The sequence below is a fragment of the Drosophila yakuba genome, chromosome 2L, assembly GCF_016746365.2.
Source record: "Drosophila yakuba strain Tai18E2 chromosome 2L, Prin_Dyak_Tai18E2_2.1, whole genome shotgun sequence".
NCBI lineage: Eukaryota > Metazoa > Arthropoda > Insecta > Diptera > Drosophilidae > Drosophila > Drosophila yakuba.
In genome coordinates, this window is record NC_052527.2 from 13,362,646 (window position 1) to 13,377,514 (window position 14,869).

At 44.1% G+C, this 14,869-nt stretch overlaps 6 protein-coding genes across 8 annotated transcripts; 4 read left to right on the plus strand and 2 right to left on the minus strand.

Moving 5' to 3' along the window:
• The first annotated feature begins 2,524 nt into the window (after positions 1-2,524).
• On the plus strand, positions 2,525-3,217 carry LOC6528089 (vitelline membrane protein Vm26Aa). The gene has a single exon (XM_002089120.4). The coding sequence runs from the start codon at positions 2,614-2,616 to the stop codon at positions 3,037-3,039; it is 426 nt and encodes a 141-aa protein (XP_002089156.1). The 5' UTR covers positions 2,525-2,613; the 3' UTR covers positions 3,040-3,217.
• Positions 3,218-4,489: 1,272 nt separating this feature from the next.
• LOC6528090 (myosin heavy chain IB) lies at positions 4,490-5,130 on the plus strand. The gene has a single exon (XM_002089121.4). The coding sequence runs from the start codon at positions 4,534-4,536 to the stop codon at positions 5,092-5,094; it is 561 nt and encodes a 186-aa protein (XP_002089157.1). The 5' UTR covers positions 4,490-4,533; the 3' UTR covers positions 5,095-5,130.
• Positions 5,131-6,296: 1,166 nt separating this feature from the next.
• LOC6528091 (vitelline membrane protein Vm26Ab) lies at positions 6,297-6,936 on the minus strand. The gene has a single exon (XM_002089122.4). The coding sequence runs from the start codon at positions 6,861-6,863 to the stop codon at positions 6,360-6,362; it is 504 nt and encodes a 167-aa protein (XP_002089158.1). The 5' UTR covers positions 6,864-6,936; the 3' UTR covers positions 6,297-6,359.
• On the plus strand, positions 6,929-7,442 carry LOC6528092. The gene has a single exon (XM_002089123.3). The coding sequence runs from the start codon at positions 7,124-7,126 to the stop codon at positions 7,415-7,417; it is 294 nt and encodes a 97-aa protein (XP_002089159.1). The 5' UTR covers positions 6,929-7,123; the 3' UTR covers positions 7,418-7,442.
• Positions 7,443-7,627: 185 nt separating this feature from the next.
• Positions 7,628-8,841, plus strand: LOC6528093 (transmembrane protein 138). The gene is made up of 3 exons (XM_002089124.4): positions 7,628-7,828; positions 7,886-8,139; positions 8,198-8,841. Exons 1-3 carry the CDS (start codon positions 7,695-7,697, stop codon positions 8,305-8,307), a joined length of 498 nt encoding a protein of 165 aa, XP_002089160.1. The 5' UTR covers positions 7,628-7,694; the 3' UTR covers positions 8,308-8,841.
• On the minus strand, positions 8,670-14,473 carry LOC6528094 (serine/threonine-protein kinase 11-interacting protein). 3 transcript variants are annotated; one of them, XM_015198985.3, is made up of 10 exons: positions 14,311-14,473; positions 13,941-14,103; positions 12,105-13,805; positions 11,927-12,047; positions 11,736-11,871; positions 11,544-11,676; positions 11,306-11,488; positions 10,874-10,942; positions 9,457-10,515; positions 8,670-9,398 (listed from the first exon to the last, which is right to left on the minus strand). In XM_015198985.3, exons 2-10 carry the CDS (start codon positions 14,029-14,031, stop codon positions 8,935-8,937), a joined length of 3,957 nt encoding a protein of 1,318 aa, XP_015054471.1. In that variant the 5' UTR covers positions 14,032-14,103; positions 14,311-14,473; the 3' UTR covers positions 8,670-8,934. The 3 variants fall into 3 exon arrangements, with proteins under 3 accessions (XP_015054471.1, XP_039227774.1, XP_002089161.2); XM_039371840.2 differs by having other exon boundaries at positions 13,941-14,211; XM_002089125.4 differs by lacking the exon at positions 10,874-10,942.
• Positions 14,474-14,869: the final 396 nt, after the last annotated feature.

The following is a 14,869-nucleotide window of genomic DNA, read 5'->3' on the forward strand; positions in this document are numbered from 1 at the left end:
CGAAAGTTGTATACCCTATCGTTAAAACAATGGCATATTAGTTTATGTTCGCATAATTTTGATAAAGTATATCAAAAATTATCCATGGACTTATGTTTCCTAAGGCAAATGAAATGATTGTTTGATCAACAGATATAAAACTGATTAAAAAAATCTAAAAGTTAAAACGTTAAAAGCTTGTAAACATTTTTAAATGACAAACACAAATATTTATGGTTTATTTAAGCAAAGTTCTAGGGTATGAAATATAAATATATAAATTAGACAATTTTGTAATAATAATATGTATTTTACACCGCTACTATATGCGTATAAAACATGGTACATTTTCCATAACACAATATACAAACTCGCTAGTTTAAAACACAATATCTATGGGATATGCATTTTGTGCCACTATGTACACCAATTGGGAAACGCAATCATCAAACAATTGATTTGAAAATATCTGCAAGATACACATCTTCTCTTGGATTTCGGGGCCGCCTGTTTATACAGTTGCGAGTTCTTCGCCATCCCTCGGACTTATCACCATGTGTTGGACAAGCTGGTGGGTCTTCCCATTCCCAGATCATCCGCGTGCAGATATCGCCCAGCCTTCCCCTATGGAATATTCCTACCCCCTCCACAGGCCACAAAGATTCCATGATGACGTCGGCAACAATTTGTGCTGGCAAAAGGCTGAAATCAGTCAGTTGGTCGCTCGTTCGCCGGCTTCTTTTGCCCCTCAGCCAGCTTTCGATTTCGGATTCAAATGCCATGGCAAATTGCTAACAATGCACCACGACTTCCTCTCATATGCGGGAACCAGGCTGCCTGAAGTGCGATAATCACCCAGTGATTGGAGCCATCCCAACCGCAGTCCAAAGCAACGCGAGGCCATCGTGTCCATGACCATGACCATGAGTGAAAGTGGCCGCTCCATGCGCCCATCTTCCCGAAGTCCAGTGAGTCAGTCCACGCCCATGTGGTCATCACTAGTTGTATCCATCCGATGCGGTTACTTCCTCACTTTGCATGTGGCACGCATTCCGCCTCCGCCGGCGATCATCGCGTGCCGCCTTACATAACTTTTAATAGCCGTTGAGTGAGCGAGAAATACCACTAATTAATTAGCGCTACGCTCTGCCACAAGATTGTTGCACAGCACTCACATATGACGTATTACGAACTGCTGTAATCATTTTAGGGGCCCACCAACATGAGTTCACTGCGGGAACTCGAGTTCTTGGAAGTGTTATCCAATACTTTGTGTTTTCAGATTATGTGTAGTCATTTGGATTGTAGTCATACCGTACTTTTGATTCTAAAACAAAACAATATTTTAACAGAGGTTTTTATTTAGAAATAAATATCAGTCATCTTACGATTCTGCTTATGAAAATGAACTACTTATTTGGATCCGATTTTGCTTGTTCAACTTCTGTATTTGAAGTCAATGCATTTAAAGCAGTGAACTTTAAATTTCACTTCTCTTCTCGGGATATACCTGTAAGTCTATATGTGATTCTCGAACAGCTTATATGATAAAATCCAACTGGTGCTTACAATATATGACAAGACGATCGAAATCTTTGGCGGCCAAATGAGACAAGCAAAGTTTTCATACACAATAATACAAGCGAACTAAATTTTGCCAATTAATTTATCAGACTCAAAAGTAGTTTTCTTCCTGATGAATTATTCATATTTTTACTACTTTAGATATTGTTACTAGTGTATAACTGATTAATTTACTGATTTATTTACCAGATAAGGAAATGTTTTTAATTCAAACTATTACCATTCATATATTTTTTAAATATTTCATAACTTTTTTGATTTAGTTCAGCCCTTAAGATATTTTTTGTATAGCTTATTTTACTGATAAAAAATGTATATTTATTTAATAAATCTAAAAAAACGTTTGGTGTCCGAAAATTCAACAAAACTATACTTTCCTTCTGGGGAAAATATGTTCAGATTAGAAATTTTTCAAAGTGTCATATTTTTAAAAAAGTATTTTATAGTTACAGATACGTTGTCATAGACATATGCTAATGAAGACAAAATATTAATATAGAAGAGAGTATGTATATATTGCATCCTTTTTGAAAGGCTATTATTACACTTATTAGTTCTAGTTAGAGGATTCCAATAAGCAGCTTGTACATATAATATCATGTGCCACGGATCACATCAGTTAGTACACGGGTCACAAGTCTGGAATTCCATTTCTTAACATTTTTTCTTTGAAAGGGGGCGTGCTCTTTTGTCACTCCCACCACTTTTAAAGTGCAATGCACTAGATATCAACCACAACCTAAATCGCCAACCTAAACGTTCCCCTGCCCGGTGATGACCCCAAAAAGCTGACGATGTGGAGCTACTAAAGTCAGCGGTATACATATGTGCATTGGGCTGATGGAGCAGAAAAGTAATCAAGGCAAAAACGAAGAGTAGACCTTTTAGTTCTGGCCATTAAGTTGTGAACGTAGTGCTAACTAGGCAGATTGGACAGCTATATAAGATGCCCAATTGCCTGGAATTGGCATCAGTCACCTTTGGTAACTACCAGCAGCCCAACCAGCTCCCATCCGCCTCCAGCTCAATCTTCAAACACCAACAACCAAGATGAAATCCTTCGTGTGCATCGCTCTGGTCGCCTTCGCCGCCGCCGCTCTGGCTTCGCCCACGAACGTGGCTTCGGCCACCGGATCCACCGCCACGGTGACCACCCAGGACGGAGAGCTGGAGGGAGTGACCGGACAGGGATTCGGTGACCTGACCCGTCTCCGCAAGTCTGCCTACGGCGCCAGCTCCGGCGGCTATGGAGGCTCCAGCATCCAGGCTCCTCCCTGCCCCAAGAACTACCTGTTCAGCTGCCAGCCCAACCTCGCCCCCGTGCCCTGCAGCGCTCCCGCCCCCAGCTACGGATCCGCCGGTGCCTACTCCACCCCGGTGGCCGCCTACGTCGCCCCCAACTACGGCCTGCCCCAGCACCAGCAGCAGCTCTTCAGCGCCGCCTACGTGCCCCAGACCTACGGCTACCAGTACTGAGCACCTGCTCCTTACGACTGCGATCCCCGCCCAAGGACCACGAACCGATTGCCGAGAAACATAAACTTTGATGGATTTAACAAAAAATATACCCAAAAATATGTACTGCAATTAAATCACTAAAAAACCTAGATCATGAATTGTTTTTATTAAGGGCCTAACTAGTTGTAATCTAGCAGCCCAAAACCTGTAGATATATGGGAGGAGTACCATTCCGACAACGACAGAACAAAACTTGGCCAAGATAATCATTATCAGATGTCAGTTATCGAATTTGGCAAGAAGAGAAGACTTTTTGTTTGCAGCATTTTATTTAATTAATAAAATATAAGTATTAAGAAATATACAACAATATAAAAACATTCCTTGGATAAAACCATCCAACTATTTATTTATTTTAAAGGTACGTAGGTATAACGTTTTCTTTAGACATTTACACACAAAAAGAACGTAAATAGATTTGTTGCATTTATTACTATATTACCCGATAAATGACGAATAAATATATTTTAATGACCTTACAAAGTTGAATCTAAATGAGAAGGTGGAACAACTTTTACCATTTTTATACCCGTTACTCGTAGAGTAAAAGTGTATACTAGATTCGTTAAAAAGTATGTACCAGCGTTTCCGACCATAAGAAGTATATATATTCTTGATCAGGATCAAAAGCCTAGCCGATCTCCGTCCGTAATATTTTAATTATTTAAGTAAAAGTACTAACGTACTAACGTATTTCAAATAGAACAAACATCTAACACGGTATTAAAAGTTCAAAATGTCGAGTCAAAGCACAAGTCATCAAATATCCAGAAAAGAGAAATGCATAATACTATGCAATCGGCTCCTCCAGTTTTTCCCAATCCATCAGTTATCTGCAATTGCAAGTAGACAAACTTTCTGTTTTAACCTTTGTGCAAGCAGCTCGTTTTGGGTCACTGAACCGCAGGAAATGCTGCTACAAACCAAAATTGTGATTAAAACGTACTTGTACATATTATTTATAAATACATATATAATTATTTTTGCAAGAAAAAATGATTGCAACACATCCGAAACATCGACAAAGCGGAAAAGTGAAAAGTGCAAGCGATTGGGTAATGCGATATCGGATCCCATCAATCGCTTGACTGGGCGGTCAGCCTACAAGCCGGAAAGCAGCAGTGGCTACAATGTGCTGACCTTCGGGTTTCAGGTGCACGTAGGGTTTCCGAGCCCAGCCAAGTAATGGCACGGGCCCTCCCTGCAGATTATCCCATGCCCCATCCAAGCGCATGCCCCATTTTCTCGAACTTCCAACTTCGCCCGAGTAGTTGTGATCCCATCACTTGCCCTCTGGAATGTGCGACCAACTGACCCAGTTATTGGGTGTTACCTTGGCCATCTCCGTTTCCGCTTCGTTGTGCACTTCTAGTGGCATGAGGTTATAAAAGCCACTTGAACATCGCCGCATCTTGGCTTTCTCAGCTTGCACCGACGCCATAACAGGTCAGCATGTGGAAGTATCTCGGATTCCTTGCCATTTTGGCCGGAGTGAGTTCTCTGGGTCAGCAGACTGGCTTGGAAGCCTCAACATGTGGAGGCGGTACAGGGTGTTCGAGGTCATCAGCTACCGAGCACTCGGATCCGCAACTGAATCGTAGGAGGAGGCAGCAGCAAATCGTACAGGAGGTTGTCGTGGAGAACAACTTCGGAGGTCCTGGTTTCGGAGGACCTGGCTTTGGAGGTCCAGGGTTCGGAGGTCCAGGGTTCGGAAGTCCCGGGCTCGGAGGTCCAGGGTTCGGTGGTCCTGGCTTTGGAGGTCCTGGCTTTGGAGGACCTGGCTTTGGACGTCCCGGCTTCGGAGGTTCCAGTTTTGGAGGTCCTGGCTTCGGACGTGGTAAATTTGGCTTTGCTCGCAGCTACGACCAGGCGGATGAGGAGGTACCAGCCCAAGGGACATACCAACAGCAAGACGTACTCAGTGAAGTTCCTTCTCCAGCTTGCCCAAAGAACTATGTGTTCTCCTGTGAGGCGGTTATCAAGCCGGTTCCATGTGGGTACAGCTCATATTGATGAACATCTGTACATAATAAACTGACTCTAACAAGATATTTCAATCTTTTTAATTGCCATTCTTATTTACAAATTTTTTGGGAATATTAAATAAAAACAAGAGAGAACGCTATAGTCGAGTTCCCCGACTATCTGATACCCGTTACTCAGCTAGTGTAAGTGCGAAAGACAGTTTTTGGCGGTTTGTGGGCGTTAGAGTGGGCGTGGCCAAAAGTTTTTTGGCAAATAGATAGAAATTTACAAGACTAATACAAAAATGAAAAAATATCAAAACATTTTTCAAAAGTGTGGGCGTGGCAGCTTTGGGCGGTTTGTGGGCGTTAGAGTGGGCGTGGCAAAAAGTTTTTTTTGCAAATCGATAGAAATTTACAAGACCAATGCAAAAATGAAAAAATATTAAAACATTTTTCAAAAATGTGGGCGTGGCAGTTTTGGGCGGTTTGTGGGCGTTAGAGTGGGCGTGGCAACCTGAATCGACAAACTTGCGCTGCGTCTATGTCCCTGGAGTCTGTATACTTAATCTCAACTTTCTAGCTTTTGTAGTTCCTGAGATCTCGACGTTCATACGGACGGACAGACGGACAGACGGACAGACGGACGGACAGACGGACGGACAGACGGACATGGCCAGATCGACTCGGCTACTGATCCTGATCAAGAATATATATACTTTATATGGTCGGAAACGCTTCCTTCTGCCTGTTACATACTTTTCAACGAATCTAGTATACCCTTTTACTCTACGAGTAACGGGTATAATAAGATTAGCAATAGAGTGAAATCTATTATAAGAAAGCAGAAGCATAGCACATTAATTCTACTACATTAGGTTAACTACCTAGATAAGTTTCGTATGCTCTTTTTCTGCGTAACCAACTCCTAAGATATGGTATTACCACTATATGTAATAATGGTACATATATGACTCTTATTAATTTTATAGCAAGAAGATTTGTTTACACAGCTACAACAAAAGATATATTTATTCCTAAATTAAGCACATTTGTTCTTTTCAAACAAAGGTATACTAGTAAAACATTAGAGCCTTGTATTCACTGAATCGGCAATGATCATTAGATGAATTATTATAAGAATTATTATTTGTATAATTCAGTTAGCTGAAAGTACTTTGAAGAAAAAGAACTGATTGCCAAAATCTGAAAAACCCTTGGATTATCCCCAAATTAAAAATTCTTAAAAGGTTTTTTTATAAAAGCATTACTTTATTCATAGGTTCAGATGTCCAGTCAGATTCGGTTAGATTCTTAAAGTTCACGGACGAAGGGCACGGCGTACTGGGGCACGTACTGGGAGTAGGCACCGGCGGATCCGTAGGACTGAGCTGGGGCGGAGCAGGGCACGGGCTGCAGGGAGGGCTGGCAGCTGAACAGGTAGTTCTTGGGGCACGGCGGCGACGGAATGGAGGCGGGTGCGGAGTAGGCTGGTGCGGCTGGAGCAGAGTAGGCGGGGGCAGCGGGAGCAGAGTAGGCAGGAGCAGCGGGTGCGGAGTAAGCCGGGGCAGCGGGAGCGGAGTAGGCCGGGGCAGCTGGGGTGGAGTAGGCCGGAGCAGCGGGAGCGGAGTAGGCAGGAGCAGCGGGAGCAGCTGGGGCGGAGTATCCTCCGTAGGCGGCACGCGACACTCGGATGTTCTCGGCCAGCGGGGCGGGGATGAGGATGCCCTGTGTGGGCTGCAGCTGGATGGTCTCGGAGGACACGACGGACAAGGCCACGAGGCCGGCGAAGAGGAGGTGACCAAAGTTGAATGCCATTGCGGATGGTTCTCGAGCTGTCTCTACTTGCTGCTGAAGTGGCGAACGAAGGGTGACTGTTGATTGTAGCCTCCCAGCCAATCCACTTTATAGCCCACTCGGAAAACGCTGATCGCACTGCCGGAGTAGAACGACTGTTGAGCGAAAAAAATGCAAATGGAAGCACCGCAGCTCGAAATCTGCTGACGACCTGCAACCTGCAGTCGACTTTGGAGGAGGGTATTGGGTGCCGGATTTTGGCCAAACAGCTCTCTGCGCAAATGGCTAAGACGATGACGTTCTGGTTTCTGGTCTTGGCTCTGGTGACCTTAAATCCAACCTGGCCATTCTGGCGCGCAGGGGCTGCCGATGTCACTTCCGCATCGATGTTCCAGTTTCTGGACCGACACAATGCCGCAGGCGACCACAGTTGGTCCCACCTACTGCCCATCAACTTTTACTCCGAGATGAACCAGCAGTACTACAGGCGATTCCGGCGCCAGGCTGGCAGGACAAACACCTTCGGATCGGGAAGTCGGCGGCAGTACCCCTTTGAATATGCCCGATATGTCTAATGATAATAAAAGTAACCACGAATCACCCTTAGTTTTTCACTCCTGGCTTTTCACAAAGCTGGCTCAGTTCCCGCCAATGGCTCCCACCTGTTTTCAAACCCAGTTTGAATCGTTTTCCATGGAAATCCGTCTATCGATAAGCTTATATTAAGACCCCAACTGCGCATGTCCGCAGTGGTGGCTTTGACGTCACCAGGACGAAGGACACAACAAACCCCCGCATAGTAAGCACGCAACAAACGGACCGCAAACAAGCGCTTGACATTTGGACACCGCCATGAAGCTAACTCTGCGACGCTACTCCTGGGTGCTGCTGTTCCAGTTCGCCCTTTTGGGAGTGGACCTCTTCTGCAACGCCTTTGGTCCTTCGCTGGCCAGAAACCGATTGCAGACAGCCATAATACTCTTTGTGTGAGTATCTTAGGCCATCTAGGTGCTCTCCCTTCTTACCACTGCCAGTTACCACAGCACCCAGGATGCCCTGATCATCGCGGAGTACCTGCTGTTCACCCTCGCGCTGCACTCAACGTGTGTGTACCAGGTCGGCGCCTCGCACATAATCCTGCGGAACTGCAAGCTCTTCATGGCCAGCATTACCATCTACTTTCTGCTGTCCGCCTCCCAGCACTTCTGGATCATCTACCAATACCGTCAGCCGCCAGAAGAGGACGGCCACCATTGGCCATTGGGTCTGATTGCCCTATCAGTGGCACAGCGCATCAGTGAGTTCTGGAAATATTCCCTCCACGCTTATCCTCATGCTCTTTTCTCCACACACAGTGTCGGTTTTCTATTACTACAGCTCCAAGTCGACGGCGCTGACCATGGCAGATCCTCGCTTCAAGGAGGAGCATCTTGACTGGATCGCAGATCAGTTGGGCGACAAGTAAGACGACTGTTAAGTGGACAATGCAATGAGTGAGTCAGGATAAGAAGTGTACTGTACATAGAGTTATGATATAAATAGATATTCTATAAAGATATCCATGCCTCGTTAGTCGCTGATTAAATACATAAATGATAAATCCCTATTCCGTAGATAGCACATAAATTAAAGCGACCGAGTATAGATGCATATGACATTTTGGACTCACGTGTGATTATTGTTTCATTAGCATTCAAATTTCCTGACAATATTGTAGATCTCTTGCTCCCGAAACTATTGTGTATATGTAAATGTAAATACAAGTAAATATACTTTATTAAATTATTGATCCCATATAACAAACAACTAAACCAGTTATACAATTTATTTTTGTAGTATCTGAATATATTGCAAGGACTGCAAAAAATAATAACCTCTATATTTATAAATATTTACATTTAAATCGTGGTACAGCACCATTTCTTATTGATGGAAGGATTTAGCCTAAGTTAATAAAACTAATCTGACATTAAATAACATAGTCAATTAAGATCAACAATTCTAAACTTTGCACAATAATTGGAACAGGCTGTATTCAATTTTCTAGTAAAATATGCTTCCCACTTGTCCGTCCCTCGACAATTTAGCTGCACTACGTTCCAGAGAGACTGAATGGCACTCCAAATAGCTGCTCCCACCCTTTTCCGATGACATTCAGGCAGCACGCGGCGTTGGCATGCGTTTCAAACTGCAACTGCCATATCTCGCATCTGTTTTGCGTCTCGTCAATAAAGTTGATCGCATACTTTTGGTCTGTGATGCGTTCCACGTCCACCAAATTGCTCAATGGCTGATTAAGGCTAAGTTCTGGGTGAATAGGCTTCTCATGTATTTTATCTGACAGCCACGAGAATTTGCCATTTCCTGAGATGTACAAATGCGACTCCGTGATTAGGAGCAGCGAGGGTTGAAAGCAGGTCTTCTCCTGGTCACAAATCCATTGGCAGCTAGGAATCAGAGAGCACATCTTGACTATTTCGGACGCAATGGTTTCCAGCTGATGGCTGATTATGGGAGATGGTTGATGATTCAGTTTGCACTGCTCGTGTAGATTATCTGTGGAAAAACAATTAGTTTAAGGATGAAAGTTTTTTTATCCGAAAAGTACACTCACGTTTTAAATAATTCAGTAAACTATCGGTCCTCTGCATGTCATGCAAAAGCAGCACAAATCCTCCCCAATCCTTTAGGGTGAAGGTTAATCCAAGTTTCCAGGGCAACAGATCAATGGCCACCAATCGATTGACTGACACGCTGATGACCTGCCGCAGCCATTTGGCAACATCGTCATGGGGTTCGGCGAACGCCTCCATTAGGTAACACTTGCAGTTGGACATTATCACCAGACCTTCTCCCAAGGACTGCGTCTGCTTGTTGTAGATGCGACCTTTGGCCAACCACTTGAAATGCTCGCCATCTTCTTTAAACTTTCGTTGGTAGAAGTAGAGCTTAAGACGGTGGTCGATATCATTGAAGTCGCCGTAGTTAAACTTGTACGGCTGGGTTCCAAAGACAGTTGCCTCCGACTCGATTAACTTTTTTGAGCTGGACATGAGCAGATTGGTTGACTGAAATACGGATGCAAAAGGCAGCAGGCTGGCCTCCTCGGCGCTTTTCGAACGGCTGCTAGATTCCGCGTCCGAACCACTAACTTGGCTGTTTGAAGACTCGGTAAGCAGGGAATTTTTCAGATTTTGTGGCGCATCATTGCCCTGCTGCTCATAGGTAGTACATATGCTGTCCGTTACGGATCCCGACGAGCTGCTCTCCGTAAGCGGTACATGGGAAACAGCCGATTTTGAGGGAGCCAAGGGAGCTGGAGCAGAAGGCGACGTAACCGGAGCCTGCTCCGCCAGAAGCTGCCCAAACTCGCGTTCGATGAAGCTCTTCGATTTCGCTACTTCATCGCGTATTGTCTCCAGATGCGGTAGCTGGGATATGCGGCGCTCTTCTGAGGTCTTGCGACTGGCGCTCTGCACATAGTTTGGATCTAGTACCTCTATGCTGGACTGGCTCGGATTGGAGATAATGTCCACATCACTCTCGTTTGCCCGGAACTCTAGATCCCGATCCGTGTTCGAGCTGCCCACTACGGATTGATTGGAGTCGAAAGAGCTCTGCGAGTTGGTAATTTTCGAACAAGAGCTGCTCTCATTCAGCGAATTGGCGGAACCTATAATGTTGAAATATTAGTTAATTGCTCTAATTAACTCAAATAGTGTTTAATGGAAGCAGCATTGCTCTCTAAGATTAATAAAGCTTTATATATTACTTAAATTTTGATATATTTGCCGGTATCTACAGGTCTTATAATGAGCTAAATTTCGTTTCAGCTAATACATAATTTTGGGTACCAGGGATCAAGACGTGCAAGAAAATTTTATAAGACGTGTACAAAACCTTCTCGTTCGAGAACTATTAGTGAGTTAGCTTATCTTTGCTTCACGTCCAAATGCTGCTTCACATTACAGAACAAAAGCAAAACGCAAATTGTTTAGTGAAATAAAACGTATACAAATTGGCATATTAACTTTTTGTGGCTTGCGTCAAACTCCTAAGCTTGGGTGTGTTTCTTGCAGTTGTAAGCCTGCATTTGGCCACTAAAGTATAAATTAAGTTTTTACATCACAACAATGTTATTGTTGACGGTAGTTGGGTGAGAGAAAAAGTCCAAAAGAACAATGTAAATATACAAAAGTTAGATTGGTTTTGCCATTTTCGATTTGTGTTCGCATGCAAATAAAATAAAAAGAAATAAAAATTAAATTAATGTACAGTAAATATATCCAACACAAACTTAAAATTAATCACCAAATACAGCAAAAACCAAAGCGAATTTCAAAAAATGGCTGAATAACTAATGAAATGCTTCTGAAACCATAAACTGAACTACAAAAGCAATATTCTTTAGAAATTTTCTAGAATTTCATCAAAGTAAAAAAGAAAACTGGCCAAGGACTTGCCAATGCTGTTGCTTTCTTCCTTATTTGTTGCCCCAGAAAATGCCTCTACTGGGGATTCCTCCACAATCATGGCGGGTGAAAGTTTGGGCTCTGCCACCACTTCTCCAGAAGGTTTGGTCAGAGATGAGGATAACTCGGTTACTTCAGCTACATAGACACTGCGACAATCCGGACATCGCAATTCTGAAAATAATGCAATTCAAGTAAAATATTATTATATTACTTCTGCTGTACTCACCCTTGGTTTTATATCGCTTGCTTTTTCGCTCAATGGTAAATTGAGTTAGACAATTTACACAGCGATAGATGGATATGTTCATTTCGGTTAAATCACGCTGCGATAGAATGTCTCGCAGTTTCTTTTCCAGTTCCTTCATAAAAATAATACCATCGTTAATTGCCTGTTATAAGAATTATTTACGTTACTCACCTGACAAAGCGTATTCTCCACGCAATAGATACGCTCTTGTCTATCCTTTCGCATCGTGTCGAAATTGATTCGCAAGGTGTTGGACCTAACGCGCTCGCATGACTCCAGGATTTTTAGACTCCATTTGGCTTTTGTTCTATATAGTATATTGTGTAAAATAAACATAGTCTTTATCTAATGTTCCAACTTACCTTTCACTTAACGTGTCTTTTTCGCGTATAAAATTCGATGATATGGTGAGAAACAGTGCCTCGCTAGGTTTCTGTTCATGGTAGACTATGTAGGTCTCCTCATCGGACTCAGCATCGGATACTGCAATGTTCGGGTATATTTTAGCAACGACTTACTATACTCATCAACAGGTCTTACCCGGATCCTCATCGTGAGCATTAGAGGTACTTGCATATAGCCTCAACAATTCCTCGTGTCTGTCAGGCGGTCGTTCTTCTTCAGACAGCTCCGAAGTGGTGTTGCCTATACTCTCGTAGTTTGTCAATTCGCCCTCAGTGCAGGTTTCGTAAAGAGTTTGCTCAGGTGAATTGTTCGCTTCCGACTTTATTGGCGTTAGGGTGTTGTCAAAGGTGGTAGCTAACAACACGTTGTTCGTGGGTGTAGAGCTAATGTTGTGGTGCTCAGTATCGATTCTCGCTTCTGTGGATCCTGATAGTTCACCCAGGAACTCCTTAAAAAGCTGGCGAGACTCTTTGCGCTCCTGTTCAGTTGACTGCGGCGTTTCGATTCCCAGCATCAGCTCAGCATTGCCGGACTTCAACCACTCATTGCCATAAGTGAGACGTAGTGTCTCGATTTTTTTCTTGGTCTCCAGATGCGAAATATCGGCTTCCTCTTCACAGTCGGATCGAGGATTTCGCGTGGAAACGGATGCTGCGTCTGCATCGATCTCACTGCTTTCTTCGATGTCCACTGTTCGGATCTTAGACGAACCGATCCGTTGGCTATATTGCGAGGTGTCCATTGATATCGACTGATTGTCTTCCAACGCGTAGTTCTTTCCTTTTACAGACACCGAACGCTGCGAACCGAAACTGGAAAACTGGGAGCCGTCGCTGGTGTTAATGGAAGCACTAGAGCTGTTGATGGATACGGATGTACTCCTGGGCAATCGGTGGTTAAACGCGCCTATGTAGCGCCACTTTTGGCTGCCCGTCAACGCTTTCTCCGCCTTTGACAGTGGCTCAAAGTCCAAAACAAACTTCACAGTCGCGGAGTTCTTATGCAAATACTGCGCTGTCGCCTGGCGATGTTTGGGATTGCAAGCAAGCGGATTTCCTTGCAGATTTAGTACAGTCAGGGTCATCAGGGCACTCAGTGGCAGCAACTGCGAGTGCTCTAACAGGCAGTTGTCGGACAGATCCAGGTCGTACAAAGCGTCCAGTTTTGCAACGTCCAGTAGCTCCTCGACGTAGTTGTTGCCGATATTCAATAGCTGTAGTCGCTTGCAGGCATCCATGTGAAACTGTGGAAGGTGCGTAAGGCAGTTGTAGCTCAAGTCCAGGGTCTTTAGGTGAGGCAGCCATTTGATGGCGGCTACGCTGGTGAGCTTGTTGTGCCGAAGGTTTAGGTGTTGCAGGTGCTGTGCGAACTCCAGGGCTGTGTCTACACTGCGCAGGCTGTTGTAGCTGAAATCGGCCGTCTTTAGCTCGTTCCACACAAAGCCATTAGAGTTGTCCCCGCCGCAGCGAGTGATAACGTCGTCCACGCTAGTAATGCTTTTTACGCAGATCAGATGCTGCAGCTGGCCGCGCAGCGGTTGAATGCCCACCACCTGGCCAATGTTGATTTTGTTTACCTCGAGACGGCGCAGTGCTCGGAACTTGGCAATGTCGATGGCGCCCTCGAAATAGTGTTCGCTGGGAAAGTAGGTCAGCTTCAAAAGAGTCGTCTTTTGCACAAAGTCGTGGACCAACTGCAGATCGGGGAAGACGCTGGACTTGGCGTTGATGGGCTTTACCACCTGAAAAGACTGCGGCTGCAGGTAACCCGCTCCTGATCCGATCTCAGTGTCCGCGATCAGGGTGAAGGAGTCGTTCAGCGCCCGCAGCAGGGAACCTGTGCCGGAGAATGTGTTTAGCGATAAGTGATCGAACTGGGATTGGGGCGTAGTAAGCCTTACTCATCTATCACCCGCATGCAATTTCTGTTTTGCGTGCTAGTTTGGCTTACTTTTAGCTTCAGCTGCCTCACCTGATAACGTCAAGGTAAACTCGGAGCTCAATATTTTGTCGCCGTTCTGCCGGAGCAGGTTGGCCAGCTCGGTGATCTTCTGCGGATCCATGGTCGATCCCTCTGCTAAGCCCGTGCTTCTATCCCATGCGATTTATTCGTTGCTCTGGATGACGCGTCGGTGCTGGGAACAGTGAAATAGGTGTTACTATCTAGGTGTAGATGCACCAGCCTGTCCAGGATAGATTAGCTAATGCCTCAGGCACAAGTCTCATTTTTCAATACTAGTATACTATACGTATTCGCAGTCGATCGAAAAACAACAAAGAGAAATATGTATGACGACACTGCGCTGCGAGTTCGACTACGTTAGATCCCATTTAATATTTACATTGTGGTTTGGCCTGATTTAGTCATGTATCCAGATGGTCGACAGCATTATTCGTCGACTTTAGGTTTGGTTAATCAATTAGGGCGTAGGAATATTCCACTTGCAGAATGCAAAAATACTTTTGTTATGCCTCTTCTTCTTGCCAATCTGACAATAACAGCGAAACGCAGTCTCTAGGATCTAGCGATGAGCCGATGTGCTTATTTTTCTACACAATCGGTTATCTATTCTGACTATCGCTATTTGATGTTCTGCTTCCCCATAATAGACTCTTCACACTGAAATACAAATATTTCCAGCAGTAAATTAAATACAATATAATTCTTGTTTACATATTCGTAGCGAATGTTTATTTTTCTTCTTTGATGGAGCATAGTTAGGGATGCACCCCAAAATCATCGTATATCCCGCCAAATTGAAATTGTCAATTGCGATGGTTCTCAAGAAAGTGTATTAAAGTATGTTAATATTTATTCTTTTCAAAGCTAGAACAAATGTTTTAATTCTAAAAATATACTTGAAAGCAATTGTTAGATTATTACTTATTGGTGTGCCAGTA

What these genes read in the sequence shown, in the direction of transcription:
- LOC6528089 (XM_002089120.4), top strand. Translation starts at nt 2,614, where the DNA reads ATGAAATCCTTCGTGTGCATCGCTCTGGTCGCCTTCGCCGCCGCCGCT.
- LOC6528090 (XM_002089121.4), top strand. Translation starts at nt 4,534, where the DNA reads ATGTGGAAGTATCTCGGATTCCTTGCCATTTTGGCCGGAGTGAGTTCT.
- LOC6528091 (XM_002089122.4), bottom strand. Translation starts at nt 6,863, where the DNA reads ATGGCATTCAACTTTGGTCACCTCCTCTTCGCCGGCCTCGTGGCCTTG.
- LOC6528092 (XM_002089123.3), top strand. Translation starts at nt 7,124, where the DNA reads ATGGCTAAGACGATGACGTTCTGGTTTCTGGTCTTGGCTCTGGTGACC.
- LOC6528093 (XM_002089124.4), top strand. Translation starts at nt 7,695, where the DNA reads ATGAAGCTAACTCTGCGACGCTACTCCTGGGTGCTGCTGTTCCAGTTC. An exon ending in ACAGCCATAATACTCTTTGT is followed by an intron (nt 7,829 to 7,885) that starts GTGAGTATCTTA and finishes CAGTTACCACAG; the next exon opens with CACCCAGGATGCCCTGATCA. An exon ending in ATCAGTGGCACAGCGCATCA is followed by an intron (nt 8,140 to 8,197) that starts GTGAGTTCTGGA and finishes CTCCACACACAG; the next exon opens with TGTCGGTTTTCTATTACTAC.
- LOC6528094 (XM_015198985.3), bottom strand. Translation starts at nt 14,031, where the DNA reads ATGGATCCGCAGAAGATCACCGAGCTGGCCAACCTGCTCCGGCAGAAC. An exon ending in TGGAGAATACGCTTTGTCAG is followed by an intron (nt 11,677 to 11,735) that starts GTGAGTAACGTA and finishes ATTTTTATGAAG; the next exon opens with GAACTGGAAAAGAAACTGCG. An exon ending in TTTACTGAATTATTTAAAAC is followed by an intron (nt 9,399 to 9,456) that starts GTGAGTGTACTT and finishes GTTTTTCCACAG; the next exon opens with ATAATCTACACGAGCAGTGC.